General features: G+C 49.2%; 1 protein-coding gene across 1 annotated transcript in view; it reads left to right on the top strand.

The window, feature by feature from the left end:
- The window catches only part of NDUFAB1 (NADH:ubiquinone oxidoreductase subunit AB1), a 66,524-nt gene extending 53,891 nt beyond the window's left edge, over positions 1-12,633 (top strand). Inside the window, exons 4-5 of the mRNA XM_075319375.1 lie at positions 4,522-4,641; positions 12,400-12,633. Coding sequence (XP_075175490.1) covers positions 4,522-4,613 — 92 coding nt within the window. The 3' untranslated portion in view covers positions 4,614-4,641; positions 12,400-12,633. The remainder of the gene's footprint in view (positions 1-4,521; positions 4,642-12,399) is intronic.
- Positions 12,634-22,946: the final 10,313 nt, after the last annotated feature.

Raw genomic sequence — 22,946 nt, 5'->3', positions numbered from 1 at the left:
CTTGTGCCAAAAGACAGCAGCCATGGGTTCTTCTAAGCAGCTGCCTAGCACTCTGAAAATGGCCGAGGCTCACAAAGCAGGAGAAGGCTACAAGAAGATAGGAAAGCGTTTCCCAGTTGCTCTTTCTTCAGTTCAAAATGTAATTAAGAAATGGCAGCTACCAGGAACAGTGGAAATCAAGATTAGGTCTGGATGATAAAGCAATATTTCTGAGATATGTTTCCAGGATTGCTACAGAGGCAAATCAGAGCCCCTGCGTGACTGCAAAAGACCTTCTGGAAGATTTAGCACACTCTGGAGTTGTGGTACATTGTTCTACAGTTCAGGGACACCTGCAAATATATATCCTTCAAGAAAGAGTCATCAGAAGAAAACCTTTCCTGCGTCCTCACCATATACAATTCAGAGTCAGAAGTCTGCAAAAGTCTAAACAAGCCTAATGCATCTTGGAAACAAGTCCTGTGGACCGATGAGGTTAAAATAGAACTTTGGCCACAATGATAAAAGGTATATGTGGAGAATAAAGGGCACAGAATTTCAGGAAAGAAACATCTCACCAACCATTAAGCATGGGGGTGGATCAATCAAGCTTTGGGGATGTGCTGCAGCCAATGGCACGGGAAACCTTTCCCAGATAAAGGGAATAATGGATTCAATGAAATTTCAACAGATTCTTGCCACAAACCTAAAACCTTCTGTAAAAAAGCTGAAGTTGAAAATAGGATAAAAAGAGGACAAAAGAGGATGGCTCCTACATATGGATAATGATCTTAAACACATGTCAAAATCCACAGTAGACAACCTCAAAATGCGCAAGCTGAAGGTTTTCCGATGGCCTCACAGTCCCCTGATCTAAAGGGGAAGCTAGTCTCCTTATGGAGACTGACACATCGTTCCACAATGCCAGTAAGGAGACTTTTAAGCCACAATGCTCCTCTGGGAAATAGTCAAATTGTCTACAAATTGAGGTTCTGATCTGGCATAAATCCTAAGCCATACGAGGGTCATTTTGACTTTTAGGATTGCTACCGCCAATAGGTGGTACCAGAGTTCGTCTTCTTCCTCCCTGAAGAGACCATTTTAATAATCCCCTGATCTGAAAATCTGTGGCTAGACCTCAAAAGAACAGTGTATGCAAGACGAGCCAGGAAGCTCGGAGAGCTGGAAGACGAGCCGGGAAGCTCGGAGAGCTGGAAGACGAGCCGGGAAGCTCGGAGAGCTGGAAGACGAGCCGGGAAGCTCTGAGAGCTGGAAGACGGGCCGGGAAGCTCTGAGAGCTGGAAGAGGAGCCGGGAATCTCGCAGACCTGGAAGAGGAGCCGGGAATCTCGCAGACCTGGAAGAGGAGCCGGGAATCTCGCAGACCTGGAAGAGGAGCCGGGAATCTCGCAGACCTGGAAGAGGAGCCGGGAATCTCGCAGGACTGGAAGAGGAGCCGGGAATCTCGCAGGACTGGAAGAGGAGCCGGGAAGCTCGCAGGACTGGAAGAGGAGCCGGGAAGCTCGCAGGACTGGAAGAGGAGCCGGGAAGCTCGCAGGACTGGAAGAGGAGCCGGGAAGCTCGCAGGACTGGAAGAGGGGCCGGGAAGCTCGGGGAGCTGGAAGAGGGGCCGGGAAGCTCGCAGGACTGGAAGAGGAGCCGGGAATCTCGCAGGACTGGAAGAGGAGCCGGGAATCTCGCAGACCTGGAAGAGGAGCCGGGAATCTCGCAGGACTGGAAGAGGAGCCGGGAAGCTCGCAGGACTGGAAGAGGAGCCGGGAAGCTCGCAGGACTGGAAGAGGAGCCGGGAAGCTCGCAGGACTGGAAGAGGAGCCGGGAAGCTCGCAGGACTGGAAGAGGAGCCGGGAAGCTCGGGGAGCTGGAAGAGGGGCCGGGAAGCTCGGGCAGCTGGAAGATGTCTCCAAGGAAGAATAGACTCTTGGCTGCTACAAAAAGCATTTACAATCTGTTTTACTTGCCAAAGGGGGCGCTACTAGGTAGAAACCATGCAGGGTGCCCAAACTCTTGCATCAGCCCATTTTCCTTATTTGTTCATTTGAAAATGTTAAAGATGAAGAAAGTTTTGTTTTTGTTGTTTTTTGTGTTTTTTGCCTTAAATACAAAGGCAATGTGTCTTCATTAACTGTCTTTGCATCCACGACTTTACCTGCTCACGGTGAGTGATTGTGACCAGGGCTGCCTGCGCGGTTACATGCCACTGTACATTACAGAAGACGTCTTAATCGTTGGGATTCGCCATTAATTACCGTAATTACTTTGTCTTGCCACTAGATGGCGGACGCCCTGCATCTTTTACATTCTATCTGCGGCTGGCTTTGCCGGCCTCCCTACGTGATGGGAATACCAAGTGTTGCTGTCTGCCGCGCGGTCACTGCCAGATATTGGCTTTTCCTTCCACAGTATCCCAAATGTAGTGCCGCCATATCCTGTAGGATTGCAGTAATAGACCCCCATAGTAACTGCTGAAGATCTAATTGCCGTATATCGCTGATTTGGCTCTGGTGCCCTCGTCATATGAATGACCGCCATATAATGCTAATATCTACCCTTTCATAATCGGGGGACTCTGTAGCAAGCAATCAAATTTAAAGGGGTTTTCTGCAGCGGGACGTTCTCTGTAAGGGGGTAGAGGAATGGTGTGGGGGGAGGGGGATTTTGCAGGGTCGCATATACCAGCCGGATGGCAGGGTCCTTCTTTCTGCCTCCTGCTGCATTGTGCACTTTTAATTATCTGTGTCACTAGGACAGTCTCTCCGGCACGGTGACATGTCTTCCCTGCATGCTGTGATCTCTCCTTTCGCCACCCACTCGGGTTGCTAGGATACTAGACTGAGCGCAAGCATCGCCAAACACGCGTGCCGGGGCGGCAGCGGCGTATCCTGCACGGTATAGGTGAAGATGGTGGAAATCGCAATAATGCAAAGTGGAAAGGAAAATGCTGCCGGGAGTCTAGACTGATATCAATCATTAGGCTGCGTTCATACTTATCGGATGCCGCCACTTAGACAGACATGCCATTCAGGGGGCTGGGAAAGCTGGGGCAAGGGTGCACACCACCCAACATGGCCACGCTATAAGGTTGCATGCCACCCATCAGGGCCATGTTATAGGGGGGGCGAGGCTGCCTGCCACCCATCAGGGCCATGTTATAAGGGGCAAGGGTGTGCGTCACCTACCATGGCCACGTTATAGGGGGTCGAGTCTACATGCCACCCACCAGTTCCACGTGAGGATGCATACCACCCATCAAGGTCATGTTATAGGGGAGTGAAGGTGTGCTTCATCCATTAGGGCCATGTCATAGGTGGGTGAGGATGCGTGCCACCCACCAGGGCCATGTTATGGGGGGTGAGGGTGCATGTCACCTACCATGGCCACGTTATAGGGGGCAAGGGTGCGCATCACCCACCAGGGTTATGTTATAGGGGGGTGAGGGTGTGCGCCATCCACCAGGGCCATGTTATATGGGGTGAGGGTGTGCGTCATCCACCAGGGCCATGTTATATGGGGTGAGGGTGTGCGTCATCCACCAAGGCCATGTTATAGGGGGGTGAGGGTGTGCGCCATACACCAGGGCCATGTTATATGGGGTGAGGGTGTGCGTCATCCACCAGGGCCATGTTATATGGGGTGAGGGTGTGCGTCATCCACCAAGGCTATGTTATATGGGGTGAGGGTGTGCGTCATACACCAGGGCCATGTTATATGGGGTGAGGGTGTGCGTCATCCACCAAGGCCTTGTTATATGGGGTGAGGGTGTGCGCCATTCACCAGGGCCATGTTATATGGGGTGAGGGTGTGCGCCATCCACCAGGGTCAGGTTATATGGGGTGAGGGTGTGCGCCATCCACCAGGGCCATGTTATATGGGGTGAGGGTGTGCGCCATCCACCAGGGCCATGTTAAATGGGGTGAGGGTGTGCGCCATTCACCAGGGCCATGTTATATGGGGTGAGGGTGTGCGCCATCCACCAGGGTCAGATTATATGGGGGTGAGCTCATTGTGACCCAGCAGGCAGAGGGGTGAGTACAGTGGCTTAGTGGTTAGCACTGCAGTCTTGTGGTGGCTCAGTGGTTAGCACTGCAGTCTTGTGGTGGCTCAGTGGTTAGCACTGCAGTCTTGTGGTGGCTCAGTGGTTAGCACTGCAGTCTTGTGGTGGCTCAGTGGTTAGCACTGCAGTCTTGTGGTGGCTCAGTGGTTAGCACTGCAGTCTTGTGGTGGCTCAGTGGTTAGCACTGCAGTCTTGCAGCGCTGGGGTCCTGGGTTCAAATCCCACCAAGGACACCATCTGCAAGGAGTTTGTATGTTCTCCCCATATTTGCGTGGGTTTCCTCCGGGGTCTCCGGTTTCCTCCCACACTCCAAAAACATACAAATAGGGACTCTAGATTGTGAGCCCAATGGGGACAGTGTTGCCCAATGTATGAAAAGCGCTGTGGAATTAATAGCGCTATAAAAAATAAATATTATTTTTTATTATAACTTGTGTAATATATGTAATTTCCCCATATTATTCCTCGCAGGCTTTGAGATCCCAGACGCTGACGGTGAGAAGCTGATGACCCCACAGGAGATTGTAGATTACATTGCAGACAAGAAGGATGTGTACGAGTGACGTTCACGTGTCCGTTCCTCCGTTCGTTGTAAGTATACGCCTCTGATCGCTACAAATATAAATCCTTCATCTCCAGCCCCGCACAAATCCTCCTCCTCCTCCTCTTACGTATTTACAGCCCTGCTCCTGTAAAAGGTGCACAGACGTCCAATCAGGCCAGGAAACTTTCTCTTTGCACCAAAAATAAAAAATATATTAAAACATTAAAAAAAGACAATTTTTGGACAAAACAAAGGTCCGTACTTAAGAAAAGACTTTTGGAGACGGCCCTTGGCTGTGATTCCTGACCGCCGGGCAATGGGCTTCCGGTGACACTTGCCCTGTGTGCTGTGCAAAGGCAAAGTCAGAATAACAATCAGGGTTTTTTTCTTTTCTTTTTTTTTTTCTATTGTCAAATGTTCCATTAAAGTATTCAGTCTAATTTGCACACCCGGTTGGCTGGGGAAACTTTTGGCAAAATTTTAAGATGGAGAAAAAGTATGCCAGGACTCCACCTCTGAATCAGGAGGTGAGCGGTGACTTCTTCAGATATTTTCTGGGTATCATGCACCCTTTTATTGGAATAAGATTGGGGGGAGGGGGGGGCCATACCTGCCTTTCTTGAATGCAGATATGACATCACTGAGCGTCTGGCAAACTGGATTTGCACTAGGACTGGTGAAAATAGGAAGGGTATGGTATGGCATGGTAGAAATTACACTGGTGTACCCCATCTGTTGCTTTTTAAATTACTGGAAAAATGACTTTCTTTGTCGCTCCATTGGGAGACCCAGACAATTGGGTGTATAGCTACTGCCTCCGGAGGCCACACAAAGCACTACACTTAAAAGTGTAAGGCCCCTCCCCTTCTGCCTATACACCCCCCGTGGGATCACGGGCTCCTCAGTTTTCATGCTTTGTGCGAAGGAGGTCAGACATCCACGCATAGCTCCACTGTTTAGTCAGCAGCAGCTGCTGACTATGTCGGATGGAAGAAAAGAGGGCCCATATAGGGCCCCCAGCATGCTCCCTTCTCACCCCACTTTTGTCGGCGGTGTCTGTTAAGGTTGAGGTACCCATTGCGGGTACGGAGGCTGGAGCCCACATGCTGCATCCTTCCCCATCCCCCTTAGGGCTCTGGGTGAAGTGGGATTTTACCGGTCTCCAGGCACTGAGACCGTGCTCCATCCACAGCCCCTGAAAGGAATCTGCTGGATATGGAGCTGAGTATCGTCAGGGACAGGACCCTGCTTCATCAAGGTACTCTGTGTCCTCGTACAGACCGCGCGCAGACACACTGCAGCATTGCTGGGTGTGTTAGTGCGCCGGGGACAACAGCGCGCACGCTTGTGCCACTGCTCACTACAGCTCTGCTGAGTGAGTATATGTATTGGGAACTGCCGCGCCGGCCGCTGCTGTCACTTTACTGCGGCGCGGCTGGGACTTGTGGTGCGCCGGGGACTTCCGCGCTGGCCGTGCATGTATGACGGCCGCGCTTATTACTCGAGTCTCCGGCTTTTGCGGCCTAGTTTCCTTTCGTTCCCGCCCCCAGGCCTGCCAGTCAGGGGAAGGGCGGGACGCTGTACAGAATGTCAGCGCTGAGGGCTGGAGTCTACTTTACATACTCCAGCCCTCACACTGGGCACAGTGGGACGCCAGTTTCCCGCACTTTGTCTGAGGCACGCCCACGGTCCGCCCCTCTTCACAGAACGCCGGCAGCCATTCCTGTGTGCAGTCTGAGCTGGAGAGGGGAGACAGGTTCTGGGAGACCCAGACACGGGATTCTGGCGACCACACACCCGCGTTTGAGCGGGCGGAAGCGGCGCCTCTGGTGCTGACCCCACTAGTGCCGAAGTGTACATTTGTATTTTTATGCTTGCATACTATACATTGCTCTGTACGGTCGCTGGTGATTCTTGGCTATATACCCTCCTAGATTGCTCAGAGGAGACAACAGCATGTCATCCGCAAAAAGCAAGGGTGCCAAGGCACAGGCTTTCTATGCTGCTTGCACCGCATGTGAGGCTTCTCTACCGGCAGGTTCCACTGACCCCCACTGTGTGCAGTGCTCGGCCCCTGTGGCAACTGCTCGGCCGGGGCCTCTGCTAGAGGTGACCCAGGGAGAACCACCTGTGAATACTGTCCAGGTGACGGGGACAGAGTTTGCAGTTTTTGCTGACAGATTGTCTGTGACTATGACTAGAATTCTAGAAACTTTGCAGTCTAGACCAGTAACTCAGACCATGGGCACTGATCAATCATTGCTCCCTGGTCCCCCTCAATTGGAACAGCTCCGGGCTCCGGGGGTGTCCCATGCATCCCAGTGTGACGGCTCGGACACGGACGACAGTCCCAGACAGCCTAAGCGAGCTCGCTATGAGCGGCCCTCGACTTCATCACACTGGTCAGGGTCCCAGCAGGAAGGCTCTCTGTGTGATGAGGCGGAGGTAGCTGATCAGGATTCTGATCCTGAGACCGCTCTCAATCTGGATACACCTGATGGTGACGCCATAGTGAATGATCTGAAAGCGTCCATCAATAGAATGTTGGATATTTCTCCCCCAGCTCCTCCGGTGGAGGAGTCAGCTTCACAGCAGGAGAAATTCCATTTCAGATATCCCAAGCGTAAATTAAGTTCTTTTCTGGACCACTCTGACTTTAGAGAGGCAGTCCAGAAACACCACGCTTATCCAGATAAACGTTTCTCCAAACGGCTTAAGGACACACGTTATCCCTTTCCTCCTGACGTGGTCAAAGGCTGGACCCAGTGTCCCAAGGTGGATCCCCCAATCTCCAGGCTTGCGGCTAGATCCATAGTTGCAGTGGAAGATGGGGCTGCACTTAAAGATGCCACTGACAGACAGATGGAGCTCTGGTTGAAATCCATCTATGAAGCTATCGGCGCGTCGTTTGCTCCAGCATTCGCAGCCGTATGGGCACTCCAAGCTATTTCAGCTGGTCTTACACAGGTTGACACGGTCACACGTACATCTGTGCCGCAGGTGGCATCCTTAACCTCTCAAATGTCTGCATTTGCGTCTTACGCGATTAATGCTGTTCTGGACTCTACGAGCCGTACGGCAGTGGCGTCCGCCAACTCCGTGGTTTTACGCAGAGCCTTGTGGTTAAGGGAATGGAAGGCAGATTCTGCTTCCAAAAAGTGCTTAACCAGTTTGCCATTTTCTGGTGACCGACTGTTTGGTGAGCGTTTGGATGAGATCATTAAACAGTCCAAGGGTAAGGATTCATCCTTACCTCAGCCCAGACAAACCAAACCCCAACAGAGGAGGGGACAGTCGGGGTTTCGGTCCTTTCGAGGCTCGGGCAGGTCCCAATTCTCCTCGTCCAAAAGGATCAGAGGAACTCAGATTCTTGGCGGGCTCAGTCACGCCCTAAAAAGACAGCCGGAAGACCCGCTACCAAGGCGGCTTCCTCATGACTTTCGGCCTCCTCTCTCCGCATCCTCGGTCGGTGGCAGGCTCTCCCGCTTTGGCGACATTTGGCTGCCACAGGTCCAAGACCGTTGGGTGAGAGACATTCTGTCCCACGGGTACAGGATAGAGTTCAGTTCTCGTCCTCCAACTCGATTCTTCAGAACGTCTCCGCCTCCCGACCGAGCCGATGCTCTTCTGCAGGCGGTGTGCACTCTAAAGGCAGAAGGTGTGGTGATCCCTGTTCCTCTTCAGGAGCAAGGTCGCGGTTTTTACTCCAATTTGTTAGTGGTGCCAAAAAAGGACGGATCCTTCCGTCCCGTTCTGGACCTAAAACTTCTCAACAAGTACGTAAAAACCAGACGGTTCCGGATGGAATCCCTCCGCTCCGTCATCGCCTCAATGTCTCAAGGAGATTTCCTAGCATCAATAGACATCAAGGATGCTTATCTCCACGTGCCGATTGCTCCAGAGCATCAGCGTTTTCTACGGTTCGTTATAGGAGACGAACACCTTCAGTTCGTAGCTCTGCCTTTCGGTCTGGCGACAGCCCCACGGGCCTTCACCAAGGTCATGGCAGCATTAGTAGCAGTCCTGCACTCTCAGGGACACTCTGTGATCCCTTACTTAGACGATCTGCTTGTCAAGGCTCCCTCTCAAGAGGCATGCCAACACAGCCTGAACGTTGCACTGGAGACTCTCCAGAGTTTCGGGTGGATCATCAACTTTTCCAAGTCATATCTGACCCCGACCCAATCGCTGACATATCTTGGCATGGAGTTTCATACTCTCTCAGCGATAGTGAAGCTTCCGCTGGACAAACAGCGTTCACTACAGACAGGGGTGCGATCCCTCCTTCAAGACCAGTCACACCCCTTGAGACGCCTCATGCACTTCCTAGGGAAGATGGTAGCAGCAATGGAGGCAGTCCCTTTCGCGCAGTTTCATCTGCGTCCACTACAGTGGGACATTCTACGCCAATGGGACGGGAAGTCGACGTCCCTCGACAGGAACGTCTTCCTTTCTCAGGCGGCCAAGGAATCTCTTCAGTGGTGGCTTCTTCCCACCTCATTGTCAAAGGGAAAGTCCTTCCTACCCCCATCCTGGGCGGTGGTCACGACGGACGCGAGTCTGTCAGGGTGGGGAGCGGTTTTTCTCCACCACAGGGCTCAGGGTACGTGGACTCAGCAAGAGTCCTTACTTCAGATCAATGTTCTGGAGATCAGGGCAGTGTATCTTGCCCTGAAAGCGTTCCAGCAGTGGCTGGAAGGGAAGCAGATCCGAATTCAGTCGGACAACTCCACAGCGGTGGCATACATCAACCACCAAGGAGGAACACGCAGTCGGCAAGCCTTCCAGGAAGTCCGGCGGATTCTGAAGTGGGTGGAAGACACGGCATCCACCATATCCGCAGTTCACATCCCAGGCGTGGACAACTGGGAAGCAGATTTTCTCAGTCGCCAGGGTATGGACGCAGGGGAATGGTCTCTTCACCCGGACGTGTTTCAGGAGATCTGTCGCCGCTGGGGGATGCCGGACGTCAACCTAATGGCGTCCCGACACAACAACAAGGTCCCAGTTTTCATGGCGCGGTCTCACGATCACCGAGCTCTGGCGGCGGACGCCTTAGTTCAAAATTGGTCGCAGTTCCGGCTCCCTTATGTGTTCCCACCTCTGGCACTGTTGCCCAGAGTGCTGCGCAAGATCAGGTCCGACTGCCGCCGCGCCATCCTCGTCGCTCCAGACTGGCCGAGGAGGTCGTGGTACCCAGATCTGTGGCATCTCACGGTAGGCCAACCGTGGGCGCTACCAGACCGGCCAGACTTGCTGTCTCAAGGGCCGTTTTTCCATCGGAATTCTGCTGCCCTGAACCTGACTGTGTGGCCATTGAGTCCTGGATCCTAGCGTATTCAGGATTATCTCAAGAGGTCATTGCCACCATGAGACAAGCTAGAAAACCAACCTCTGCCAAGATCTACCACAGGACGTGGAAGATATTCTTATCTTGGTGTTCTGCTCAGGGAGTTTCTCCCTGGCCATTTGCATTGCCGACTTTTCTTTCCTTTCTACAATCCGGTTTGGAAAAAGGTTTGTCGCTCTGCTCCCTTAAAGGACAAGTCTCAGCGCTATCTGTATTTTTTCAGAAGCGACTAGCACGACTTCCTCAGGTACGCACGTTCCTGCAAGGGGTTTGTCATATCGTCCCTCCTTACAAGCGGCCGTTAGAGCCCTGGGATCTGAACAGGGTTCTAATTGCTCTCCAGAAGCCGCCTTTCGAGCCTATGAGGGATGTTTCCCTTTCTCGACTTTCACAGAAAGTGACTTTTCTAGTAGCGGTCACATCTCTTCGGAGAGTGTCCGAGCTAGCGGCGCTCTCATGCAAATCTCCCTTCCTGGTGATTCACCAGGACAAGGTGGTCCTGCGCCCGATTCCGGAGTTTCTCCCTAAGGTGGTATCCCCCTTTCATCTCAATCAGGATATCTCCTTACCTTCTTTGTGTCCTCACCCAGTTCATCAATGTGAGAAGGATTTGCATTTGTTGGATCTGGTGAGAGCACTCAGAATCTACATTTCCCGCACGGCGCCCCTGCGCCGCTTGGATGCACTCTTTGTCCTTGTCGCTGGTCAGCGTAAAGGGTTGCAAGCTTCCAAATCCACCTTGGCTCGGTGGATCAAGGAACCAATTCTTGAAGCCTACCGTTCTGCTGGGCTTCCGGTTCCCTCAGGGCTGAAGGCCCATTCTACCAGAGCCGTGGGTGCGTCCTGGGCATTACGGCACCAGGCTACGGCTCAGCAGGTGTGCCAGGCGGCTACCTGGTCGAGTCTGCACACTTTCACCAAGCATTATCAGGTGCATACCTACGCTTCGGCGGACGCCAGCCTAGGTAGACAAGTCCTTCAGGCGGCGGTTGTCCACCTGTAGGAAAGGACTGTTTTACGGTCCTGTCACGAGGTGTTATTTTACCCACCCAGGGACTGCTTTTGGACGTCCCACTGTCTGGGTCTCCCAATGGAGCGACAAAGAAGAAGGGAATTTTGTTTACTTACCGTAAATTCCTTTTCTTCTAGCTCCAATTGGGAGACCCAGCACCCGCCCTGTTTTCTTAGGGATTTTTGTTTTTTCGGGTACACATGTTGTTCATGTTGAATGGTTCAGTTCTCCGATGTTTCTTCGGATTGAATTGTTTTTAAACCAATTATTGGCTTTCCTCCTTCTTGCTTTTGCACTAAAACTGAGGAGCCCGTGATCCCACGGGGGGTGTATAGGCAGAAGGGGAGGGGCCTTACACTTTTAAGTGTAGTGCTTTGTGTGGCCTCCGGAGGCATAGCTATACACCCAATTGTCTGGGTCTCCCAATTGGAGCTAGAAGAAAAGGAATTTACGGTAAGTAAACAAAATTCCCTTCATTGTGACCCATAAAATGCTTAAAGGGATGCTTTCATCAGTATCAGGCGTGATAAACTAAAGGTCTGGGTATAAAGGCGCTGTTCTGCTGATTTAATAGCTACCTTCACCTTAGAAATCCACAGCCCGGTTATTGTTTAATCACCATTACATGTTTTGATGGCGTGCGCATTGGGGTGAGACTGTGGGAAGGGTCTTAATTTCTGCCACGGCCTCTCGGCTGCCTCTGGTGTAAGTATCTTCATGCTGTTTAAAATTCCGCTCCATCCTTTGCCGTGTGCGGCGCTTGCACAGATCAGTCTGGTTGCAAGCTTTAAGTAAAGTGTTGCAGTTGTCGGCGCATGCGCACATTAACCTCCCAGTAGGCTTCAGGAAAATGGCGGCGTATGTGCAGATTGAGATCTCTGCTCTATGATTATCCAATATCTCAATCTGCACATGTGCCGACAACGGAGCCATTTTATTGACGCCTGCAAGCAGATTAATGTGCGCAAGCACCACCCACAGCTAAGGATGGCGCTGTTGCAGAATTTTAAACAGCATGAAAACACTTACACCAGAGGTAGGGGAGGAGCGGCGTCGGGAGGGGGAAGGAGCGGCGTCGGGAGGGGGAAGGAGCGGCGTCGGGAGGGGGAAGGAGCGGCGTCGGGAGGGGGAAGGAGCGGCGTCAGGGGGGAGGTGCGGTCTCTGCTACTAACCAGGCTGTGGAGTTCTACAGGGAAGGTACCTGTTAAATCAGCAACCTTTAGTTTATCATGCCTGATCCAGATGACAGGTTCTCTTTTAAGATGGTCTTCCTGTAGTTCTGGGGGAGGACAATATTGTTTCTGCATTGGACGCCTCTCGAGAAAACTCTGGTGAGTCAGTGGCTTCCTCTAATCTTCATTCTCGCCTGTCTCCTAACCTTGCTCTAATATTCCAGTTCTCAGCTCTGTGTTTGGTAATTTCTTCTTGTGCTTCTCCCTGCAGGTGGCTGGGCTGGGCGTGCTGCGACCTCGCCTGCATGCTGTGGCAGTGGCACCGGCAGCGTGGCTGCTGCCACCACTATTTCCAGGATCCTGTATTTAAAATGTCAGAATGTGTTGGCCTTTAATAAATGTGAAAAAGACAAAAAAAAACCAAAACAAACAACAAACCACTTTACTGTCCATCTGTCATTACTGCAGGCCATATTTCAAATAAAGTTTGTGACATAAAATGAAAGCTCCATCTCATCCACCTTCCTCTTATAACTCATCACCTGGAGGGGCTACTGGTCTGTTATACACCTGTGTGCTGCTGGATCAGTACAGAACCGGACAACAATCCGAGTGGATCAGTAGAACCAGTTTCTGTAGTCAGACTTGGGTCTATTTCACATGTACAGACCCCGCAATATCTGGACTGGCCGAAGCTCCACCTGACCTGAACCCTACAGAGTCAGTCGTGTGTCGGGTTCAGGTCAGGGGACACTTGGTTTCCTAACCCAAACTCTGCAGCCATATAGACATACGAGGCTACTGAGTTCGGGTCAGGAGATACCCAGCCAGGCCATGCTTTGCACACAGATTGTCACGGACACCTAAATATAAGCCCTTTAGGCTATGTGCACAAGCTGCAGATTTGGTGCAGGTCTTTTCTGCACGCTGTGGCCAAAAAAAGCATAAAAATCTGATGCGGTTTTGATCAATGACTTTACGTCAATGGGTGAAAAAACGCTACTAAACCTGACCAAAAATTGACATGCTGCAGATTTTTTATGTATCGAAACCGAGGAGAAAAAAAAAAAGCAGCGTGTGCACACAGTTTTAAAGGGGACTTGCCACCCGATTTGGCGACTATAAGCTGCGGCCACCACCAGTGGGTTCTTATGTACAGTATGTTCGAATGCTGTATAAAAGAGCCCTGGCCGCTGCGTAGGACACAAACACTTGCCTAGGGGGTCGGTGCGATGCAGACTGGACAGATGGGTGGCGTCGTTCCCTGGGATCGGCGCCTCCTCTTTTGGCCATCTTTGTCCTCCTTCTGAAGCCGGGGTGCATGACGTGTCCTAAGTCATACACACTCGCCGGCATTGAAGTCCTGCACAGGCGCACATTGATCTGTCCTGAGCAGGGCAGATCAAAGTATTGTAGTGCGCCTGCGCAGGACGTAGGAGGCGTCATGCACCCAGGCTTCAGAAGGAGGACTAAGATGGCCGAAAGAGGAGGCGCCGATCCCAGAGAACAGCGCCACCCATCTGACCAGTTTGCACCACACTGACCCCATAGGTGAGTATTATAAAGTGTTTATGTTCTACACAATGGCCTGGGCTCTTATATACAGCATGTTAGAATGCTGTATATAAGAGCCCACTGGTGGTGGCCACAGCTGATAGGCCCCAAATCTGGTGACAGGTTCCCTTTAAGGTATATACGCATGATCAGGAGACGCTATGTTCTAGACGTAGCATCATTCCTTTTGCGGAGGCACTGGTGTTCTCTAAGCGTCCGTGCCTATGATCAGGGTTCTGGGTGCAGCATATTTTCGGTATGTTCTCCTGGCCAGAACACTAGGATAAATTGACATGCTGCTGTTCGGGAAGACACCCCACATATCAATTTAAAGAAGCACAGTGGGCATGGGATTTCACTGCAGTGACCGGAGCCGAGAACTCCAGTGTTGGGCGCATCATTGGTTCTGGGGGGTACGTAAAGTGCGCTGCAGCAGCTTTTACCGGGAAGGGGGAGGGGAAGTTATAAAGATTTTAAAACTCTTCTAAGGCTAGGTTCACACTTCCGTTGTTTTGCATCAGTCAAAATCCGGTGCCTTGAGGAATTACGATATTCTGCAAAATATTTTGCAGGAATCCATAGACTTCTATTAGTGACGGATTGCGACTGATAACCTTGCGTTGCATCCGCTGCGTCGCGGTCAGTCGTTTTTTGACCGACCGCCAGGCGGGAGCAACGCAGAATGTAATGTTTTTCTGGCCGTCAAAATTGATGCACCGCGCAGGAATCTGCCGCAGTCCTTCACGCTTGTAATGTATGTCTATGGTGCTGGATTCCATCATGCTCTACTGAGCATGCCCAACATGTTTGGCACACCCACTGGGCTGTCCCAAACACAAACGGATCATGACTGATCCGTCAAAAAACGGATGCACAGCGGGTGTAATGGAACAGTTTTTTTTCCTGTGAAAAACACATCCGTTGCATCAGTTGACAACTAAAAAACGACTGATCCGTCGCTGACAGATTTAAAACAACGGAAGTGTGAACCTAGCCTAAAGCTGATCTTTTCATTACGCTGGATACAACAACCACATGTCATGGTCCTTATCTGGACTACATTTCCTGGAACTACCACGGACCTCCTGACTCCAACTAATAGTCTCTTGTATGCCTATGATGCTGTTGGTTGTGGACAGGAGCCCCGTGGTCTGTCTGAATCAAAGGGGTTGTCCTGTTCAAACAAGTTGTTGTTAGGTCATAACTAGTTGGACTCATATCGTTTGGGAGAACGGGTAATTTTAGCCTCGTAAGAATGGAGTGCGCAACTTGGCTCCATTCATGCAATAGCCCCATAGAGGGTGAATGGAGTGACAGGCGCCTTCCATGCCATCTTGTAATGGGGATTAAAGCTCTCCAATCTGCCGATCAGTGTAGATCCCAGGGGGACCCATGGATAGGTGATAACCTGTTTTAAAGAGAACCTGTCACAAAGTTTTTGCTATCTCATCTGAGAGCTGGATAATGTAGGGACACAGACCCTGATTCCGGTGGTGTCACTTACTGAGCTGTTTGTCATTTTGATAAAACCAATGTTTTTCCAGCACCCATGACGGCACAACAATCTCTGCAACATCCCTTGCCAGGGAGAACATTTATTTGGCCCAGTGATGGACGATATCCTGGAGAAGGCCAATGATGGAGAGGATTTTCCAGCACCCATGACAGAACCCTTACATCGTGGTGCTGTCATTGGTTCAGGAAACAACACATTACCGGTAAGTAATTTAGTATTTTTACAGCACCCAAGACAGAACCACGAGGGTAAGGATGCTGTCATGGGTTCAGAAAAAAAAAAAAAAAAAAAACACATTACCGGTAAGTAATTTAGTATTTTTACAGCACCACGATGTAAGGGTGCGGTCATGGGTTCAGAAAAAAAAAACAACAAAACACATTACCGGTAAGTAATTTAGTATTTTTACAGCACCACGATGTAAGGGTGTTGTCATGGGTTCAGAAAAAAAAAAACACATTACCAGTAAGTAATTTTAATATTTTTACAGCACCCATGACAGAACCACAATGTAAGGGTGCTGTCATGGATTCAGAAAAAAAACAACAAAACACATTACCGGTAAGTAATTTTGTATTTTCTCTGCTACAGATCTAGCAGTTATACACAGCTCACTAATATGCTGGACTACCTGCAGCACACCAAGTAGTCCTGTAATAATAGCTGCTGATTAAATAGTGACTTTATCACAACTACACTAAACAGCCAAGTAAGTGACACATCTCTGGAATCCGGGTCTCTGCCCCTACATTATGCTGCTCTAACATTAGGTATCAAAAACCTGGCGACAGTCACTTTAACTGCACAACTGCTTTACGTTTTAGGCTGGTTTTAGAGCCCCACTGTGGATGCACTGCAGGTCTTGTAACAGATATATGTGAGGCTATCAAATTTGGGTCCGGAGACCCTCAGACCATGAAACATGGACTTGAGGAACTGGTCTTTGCGGTTGTGTGGGAGCTGGGACTCCCATCGATTGTCCCTGGGTTTAAAGGGACGTGACGGCTGAGAACCCCTATGATTGCATTAGTAAGAGTGCATGAATGGTAACCTTAATATTTGGGGTCTGCGATAGTCTTTCTGGTTTACAAGGACCCTCACCCTTTAAGGCTTTATTCTGGGTTGATATGGCGGTGTTTCACGATGCATATATAGTGCAATGCCCAAATCGCAGGTCTCCTCACCCGAACTTATGTATTACGCGGTCAGTCTGGGCATTATGGTCCATATACAGACTGGAATATGGCCCTATTCAAAGCTATGGATCTGATGTGTGCATCGTTGCTGTAAACCCTCCGGTCCTGGCGCTCGTATTCATAGATGGAGGTGTTACGCCGGCTTCCTCAGATGTGCCAGACCTGAGAACTCGCAGCTCTAATGATCTCTCTGCTGGTATCATGGTTACATTAGCAGCTTCATTCATTTCTTCACTTTTTTTCTGTCAGACATTTTTGTTTTACCTTGTTTAGTCAAAGGTGACAAAATGGCTGCACTTCCCTTTTGATATACAATATTTGAGCATTGTTGATCATTGACACGATGCTTGAACAGATGAGGAACACACAGCGCCACCCCTGTCCACAGGTTGTGTGTGGTATTGCAGCTCAACGCCATTCGCTTTATTATAGCTGATCTGTTTTACCACCGCAACCCATGGAGAAGTGTATTGTGGGAGAAAGCAGCCATGTTTTATAATCCACCATTCTGTACTACATGGGTGATTAACAAAATGGTGGAAAAGTACAAATAGAGATGAAGACATGTCTTGTTGTCCATAGCAACCAATCACAGGCCAGATTTCATTTTCACAAGGCAGCTTTTGAGATGAAAGCTGAATTTTGATTGGTTGTTATGGGCAACAAGGCTACATTTTCCCCTCATAGAATCGTGATATATAAAACCTATAAACGATAAATCCTGGTGGATATTTTCACAGATTGTTCATTACTATTGTGTCACATAATGGGCACCATTAATGAAAACCGTAAAACATAATGACAGGCCATGTTGTTTAAAGCAACCAATGACAGAGCAGCTTTCATTTTTCAAGGTCAGTTTAAGAGCTGAAAGCTGAGCTGTGATAGGTTGGTTACTCTGGGCTTGTTTTGATAAATGAGGCCTATGATTGATGCCATGCGCCTGCCATATTTTAGTCAGGATCCACCATTTTGGCAGCACTAATCCTGCTTTTTGTTCACCGCTCATGACCACTACCCCGACAGCTAAAAAGCTGGGAAATGAGCTACATGGGCGACCATATAACAAACAGCTGCCATTTCCTTTTATTCAGGGCCAGTTTAATACTGTCAGTTGTTAAATGGTGGATCCGCTATCCAGGTATTACTGTCCTTAGCCTCCATTTTAATCACGTTCCTCCTGGTAGCAGCTGTTGCCATGGTAACCAGAGCATGCTCGCTCTATGCGAGTGGCAGGGGCCATTATATTTTCCCAGTGTGGAATTTCTTGCATTGAAAGAATAATCATCTCTACAGTTCCCCAAAATATATTACGGGTCAAGCTGCCCCCTTCCCCTGTGACAGATGCTTCCCCGCAAAAAGCACTGTAGCATAATGCCAAGGTTGATGCCGAGTTCACCTACTAACCCACCTACACCGGCTACCTCCGAGGAGAGGCGGCTATATTTAGTCTGCGCAATTCTTATTCTCAACCTGTCCCTCCTGTATAAAAAAACCAACCCTTTCAATTCAGGATAAGAGCTGGGGGCTGTCAAGAATTAACCTCTTCACTACCTTTAGAATAAAAAGATTCATGTATGACATGTAGTGATGAGCGGGCACTACCATGCTCGGGTACTCTGTACTCGTAACTAGTGATGAGCGGGCACTACCATGCTCGGGTACTCTGTACTCGTAACTAGTGATGAGCGGGCACTACCATGCTCGGGTGCTCTACTCGTAACTAGTGATGAGCGGGCACTACCATGCTCGGGGGCTCAGTACTCGTAACTAGTGATGAGCGGTCACTACCATGCTCCGGTGCTCAGTACTCGTAACTAGTGATGAGCAGGCACTACCATGCTCAGGTGCTCGGTACTCGTAACTAGTGATGAGCGGGCACTACCATGCTCGGGTGCTCTGTACTCGTAACTAGTGATGAGCGAATACTACCATGCTCGGGTGCTCGGTACTTGTATCTAGTGATGAGTGAGCACTACCATGCTCGGGTGCTCGGTACTCGTAACTAGTGATGAGCGGGCACTACCATGCTCGGGTGCTCTGTACTGGTAACTAGTGATGAGCGGGCACTACCGTGCTCGGTACTCGTAACTAGTGATGAGCGGGCACTACCATGCTCGGGTGCTCTGTACTCGTAACTAGTGATGAGCGGGCACTACCATGCTCAGATGCTCGGTACTCATAACTAGTGATGAGCGGCCACTACCATGCTCGGGTGCTCTGTACTCGTAATTAGTGATGAGCTGAGCGGGCACTACCATGTTCGGTTGCTCCGTATTCATAACTAGTGATGAGTGGGCACTACCATGCTCAGTACTCGTAACTAGTGATGAGCGGGCACTACCATGCTCAGGTGCTCGTAACTAGTGATGAGCGGGCACTACCATGCTCGGGTGCTCTGTACTCGTAACTAGTGATGAGCTGAGCGGGCACTACCATGTTCGGTTGCTCCGTATTCATAACTAGTGATGAGTGGGCACTACCATGCTCGGGTGCTCAGTACTCATAACTAGTGATGAGCTGAGCGGGCACTACCATGCTCAGGTGCTCAGTACTCGTAACTAGTGATGAGCGGGCACTACCATGCTTGGGTTCTCAGTACTCATAACTAGTGATGAGCGGGCACTACCATGCTCGGGTGCTCTGTACTCATAAATAGTGATGAGCGGGCACTTCCATTATACTCTGTACACATCGAGCCTGCCTGAGCGTCCAACTGCTCGTTACGAGTACTGAGCACCTGAGCATGGTAGTGCCCGCTCATCACTAGTTACCAGTACTGAGCACCCGAGCATGGTAGTGCCCGCTCATCACTAGTTCCGAGTACCGAGCACCCGTGCATGGTAGTGCCTGCTCATCACTAGTTACGAGTACTGAGCACCCGAGCATGGTAGTGCCTGCTCATCACTAGTTACGAGTACGGAGCACCCAAGCATGGTAGTGCCCGCTCATCACTAGTTACGAGTACGGAGCACCCAAGCATGGTAGTGCTCGCTCATCACTAGTTACCAGTACTGAGCACCCGAGCATGGTAGTGCTCGCTCATCACTAGTTACCAGTACTGAGCACCCGAGCATGGTAGTGCTCGCTCATCACTAGTTACCAGTACTGAGCACCCGAGCATGGTAGTGCCCGCTCATCACTAGTTACCAGTACTGAGCACCCGAGCATGGTAGTGCTCGCTCATCACTAGTTACCAGTACTGAGCACCCAAGCATGGTAGTGCGCGCTCATCACTAGTTACCAGTACTGAGCACCCAAGCATGGTAGTGCCCGCTCATCACTAGTTACCAGTACTGAGCACCCGAGCATGGTAGTGCCCGCTCATCACTAGTTACGAGTACTGAGCACCCGAGCATGGTAGTGCCTGCTCATCACTAGTTACCAGTACTGAGCACCCGAGCATGGTAGTGCTCGCTCATCACTAGTTACCAGTACTGAGCACCCGAGCATGGTAGTGCCCGCTCATCACTAGTTACCAGTACTGAGCACCCGAGCATGGTAGTGCTCGCTCATCACTAGTTACCAGTACTGAGCACCCAAGCATGGTAGTGCGCGCTCATCACTAGTTACCAGTACTGAGCACCCAAGCATGGTAGTGCCCGCTCATCACTAGTTACCAGTACTGAGCACCCGAGCATGGTAGTGCCCGCTCATCACTAGTTACGAGTACTGAGCACCCGAGCATGGTAGTGCCTGCTCATCACTAGTTACCAGTACTGAGCACCCGAGCATGGTAGTGCTCGCTCATCACTAGTTACCAGTACTGAGCACCCGAGCATGGTAGTGCTCGCTCATCACTAGTTATGGGTATCCAGCACCTGAACATGGTAGTGCTCGCTCATCACTAATGACATGGTCTCCAAACTGTGGCTTCTGAGATGCCGCAAAACTATAACTCCCAGCATGCTCTATTTTACCAAAAAATCTTCACAATTGGTTCTGATCCCATGAAGTTCCACATTGTTACTGTTTTGCTGGGTTCATGATAAGGGTTTTACACTGGGGTTTCTAAAGTAAAATCCACATCATTGTTTGTACTTATTCATGCATTTTAATTTGTGCATTTGTTGTTGCAAAAATGTATCAGAAAGAGAAGCCCTGACAACGGTTTGTCCTTCAGAGTAAAGACTTATTTAGCCATCTGTGGATTTTGGTCCAATTCCGAATCGCAATGTCCAGCCTGGCCGCCGGTCTCCTGACCCGAATGTGACAACCTCATAGAACTATATGAAGCTGCCATGCTTGGGTCAAGATAGCCGTGCTCGGACTGATTAGATCCTTCATCTGAATGAGCCCTTAACACTAGAAGTCCCAGAGAGGGGTCATTTGACATTTCTACCATTGGAACCCTATGGAGCTCGAAATTCCGGGGACATCCCCATTTGAAATGAGGAGGTAAAATCCTCATCTAAAGAGGTGCATTTCCACAACAGAAATGAATGGGCTGCGGATTTAAAAAACAAACGTCAATTTTCGCAACCAAGGAAAAAAAAAATGATATAGATATTAAAGGGGTAGTCCGCTCTCATAGGAAAGGTCTACACTCAATGTGTGACTGCAGACTTCCAAATCGGAGCACAATTCCTGGTGCAACCAGATGATCACGTGACCACTTATGTTATTTGCGGTAACTTGCCGGCATCTCTCGAGTCTCTTCTGTTAAGAGAAACCTGGTGACTTTAATTGGCACGTGACCGCCCGCTCGCACGGGAAATCGTGGCAGCGTCACTATCACAATTTTGAAGTCTTAAGAATGCAAATGTTTCTCATGAGAGTGGACTATCCCTTTAATCTCAACCACATACATTTTTTTTACCTTGCTTGCAGAATCCTTGCGGAAATTGACTTTTGTTGAATTTTTTTATTTTTTATTTTTTTAATCTGCAGCCCATTCATTTCTTTTGTGGAAAACTTATCTTTGTTACTACCTGTGTTTCCCCGAAAATAAGACTGTGCCTTATCTCATTTATCGCTCTGAAAGATGCTCTAGGGCTTATTTTCAGGGGATGTCTTATATTTTCCTATGAACAACAATCCAAATTTATTCCTGGAAAAAAAAAAAATCAACATTTATTTAAATATTATGGTTATCATATTCCAGAACATCAACATTTTGTGTTACTCCTATTACTGGCTCAGATGCACATTTTCTTACCTGATCTGCTATTCTCATGGTCCAGTCCTATAGTGGTGGGTACATACCGTATTCACAAAGGTTGGAATGATCTCTATGTACTGATAAGATTAACCCCAAAAGAAAGCAGACACCCCCTCAAATAATCGCACTTACCAGACCCCAAACAACTAGAGTTGGCAAGTGAATGGGCTCTCACATACAGATCTGCGTCGCTGTCAGGTCCCCCTGCGTTCTACAGCGGATGGCTCCCCCTGGTGACTAGAACCAGTATCACTTGCAGAGTGATACTGGTACCCGATCTGTTTGTGAGAGCCGCATCGCAATGTAGCTGGAACGAGAAGGGACCTGACAGCGATGCAGATCTCTGTGTGAGAGCCCATCTGCCATCAGCATTTGCCAATTGTAATTGTTTGGGGCCTGGTGAGTGCATTTTTTTTTTCTTTTCTTTTTGCTTTCTTTTGGGGGTGTCCACTTACTTTGATGAAGAGTCCTGTTGTAGTCTTTCATTTTTTTTTTAGCTGTTTGGACTTTTCCTTAGAACTATTTTTGGAGTAGGTCTTATATTTTAAGCATACTCCAAAAAGCCCCAAAAAAATTCAACTAGGGCTTATTTTTGGAGTAGGTCTTATATTTTAGGCATGCGCCAAAAAGTACCCAAAAAAATTCAACTAGAGCTTATTTTTGGAGTGGGGTCTATATTTTAGACATGCGCCAAAAAGCCAAAAAATCCAACCAGGGCTTATTTTTTGGAGTGGGGCCTATATTTTAAGCACAAGAAGCCCAAAAAATCCAACTAGGGCTTATTTTTGGAGTAGGTCTTCTATTTTAGGCATGCACCAAAAAGCCAAAAAAATCCAACTAGGGCTTATTTTTGAAACAGGTCTTATATTTTAGGTATGCTCCAAAAAGGCAAAAAAATCCAACTAGGGCTTATTTTTGGAACAGGGCTTATATTTTAAGTATGCTCCAAATAGCTAAAAAAAATCCAACTAGGGCTTATTTTGGAACAGGGCTTCTATTTTAAGCATGCTCCAAAAAGCCAAAAAAACACACTAGGGCTTATTTTTGGAGTGGAGCCTATATTTTAAGCACAAGAAGCCCAAAAAATCCAACTAGGGCTTATTTTTGGAACAGATGTAATATTTTAGGCATGCTCGAAAAAGCCAAAAAAATCCAACTAGGGCTTATTTTTGGAACAGGTCTTATATTTAGGCATACTCCAAAAAGCCCAAAAAAAACAACTAGGGCTTATTTTTGAAACAGGGCTTATATTTTAAGCATGCTCCAAAAAAAAAAAAACTAGGGCTTATTTTTGGAGTGGAGCCTATATTTTAAGCACAAGAAGCCCAAAAAATCCAACTAGGGCTTATTTTTGGAACAGGTCTAATATTTTAGGTATGCTCCAAAAAGCC

The sequence above is a fragment of the Anomaloglossus baeobatrachus genome, chromosome 7 (assembly GCF_048569485.1).
Source record: "Anomaloglossus baeobatrachus isolate aAnoBae1 chromosome 7, aAnoBae1.hap1, whole genome shotgun sequence".
NCBI classification, from domain to species: Eukaryota; Metazoa; Chordata; class Amphibia; order Anura; family Aromobatidae; genus Anomaloglossus; species Anomaloglossus baeobatrachus.
This window is presented reverse-complemented; position numbering and strand designations above follow the sequence as displayed.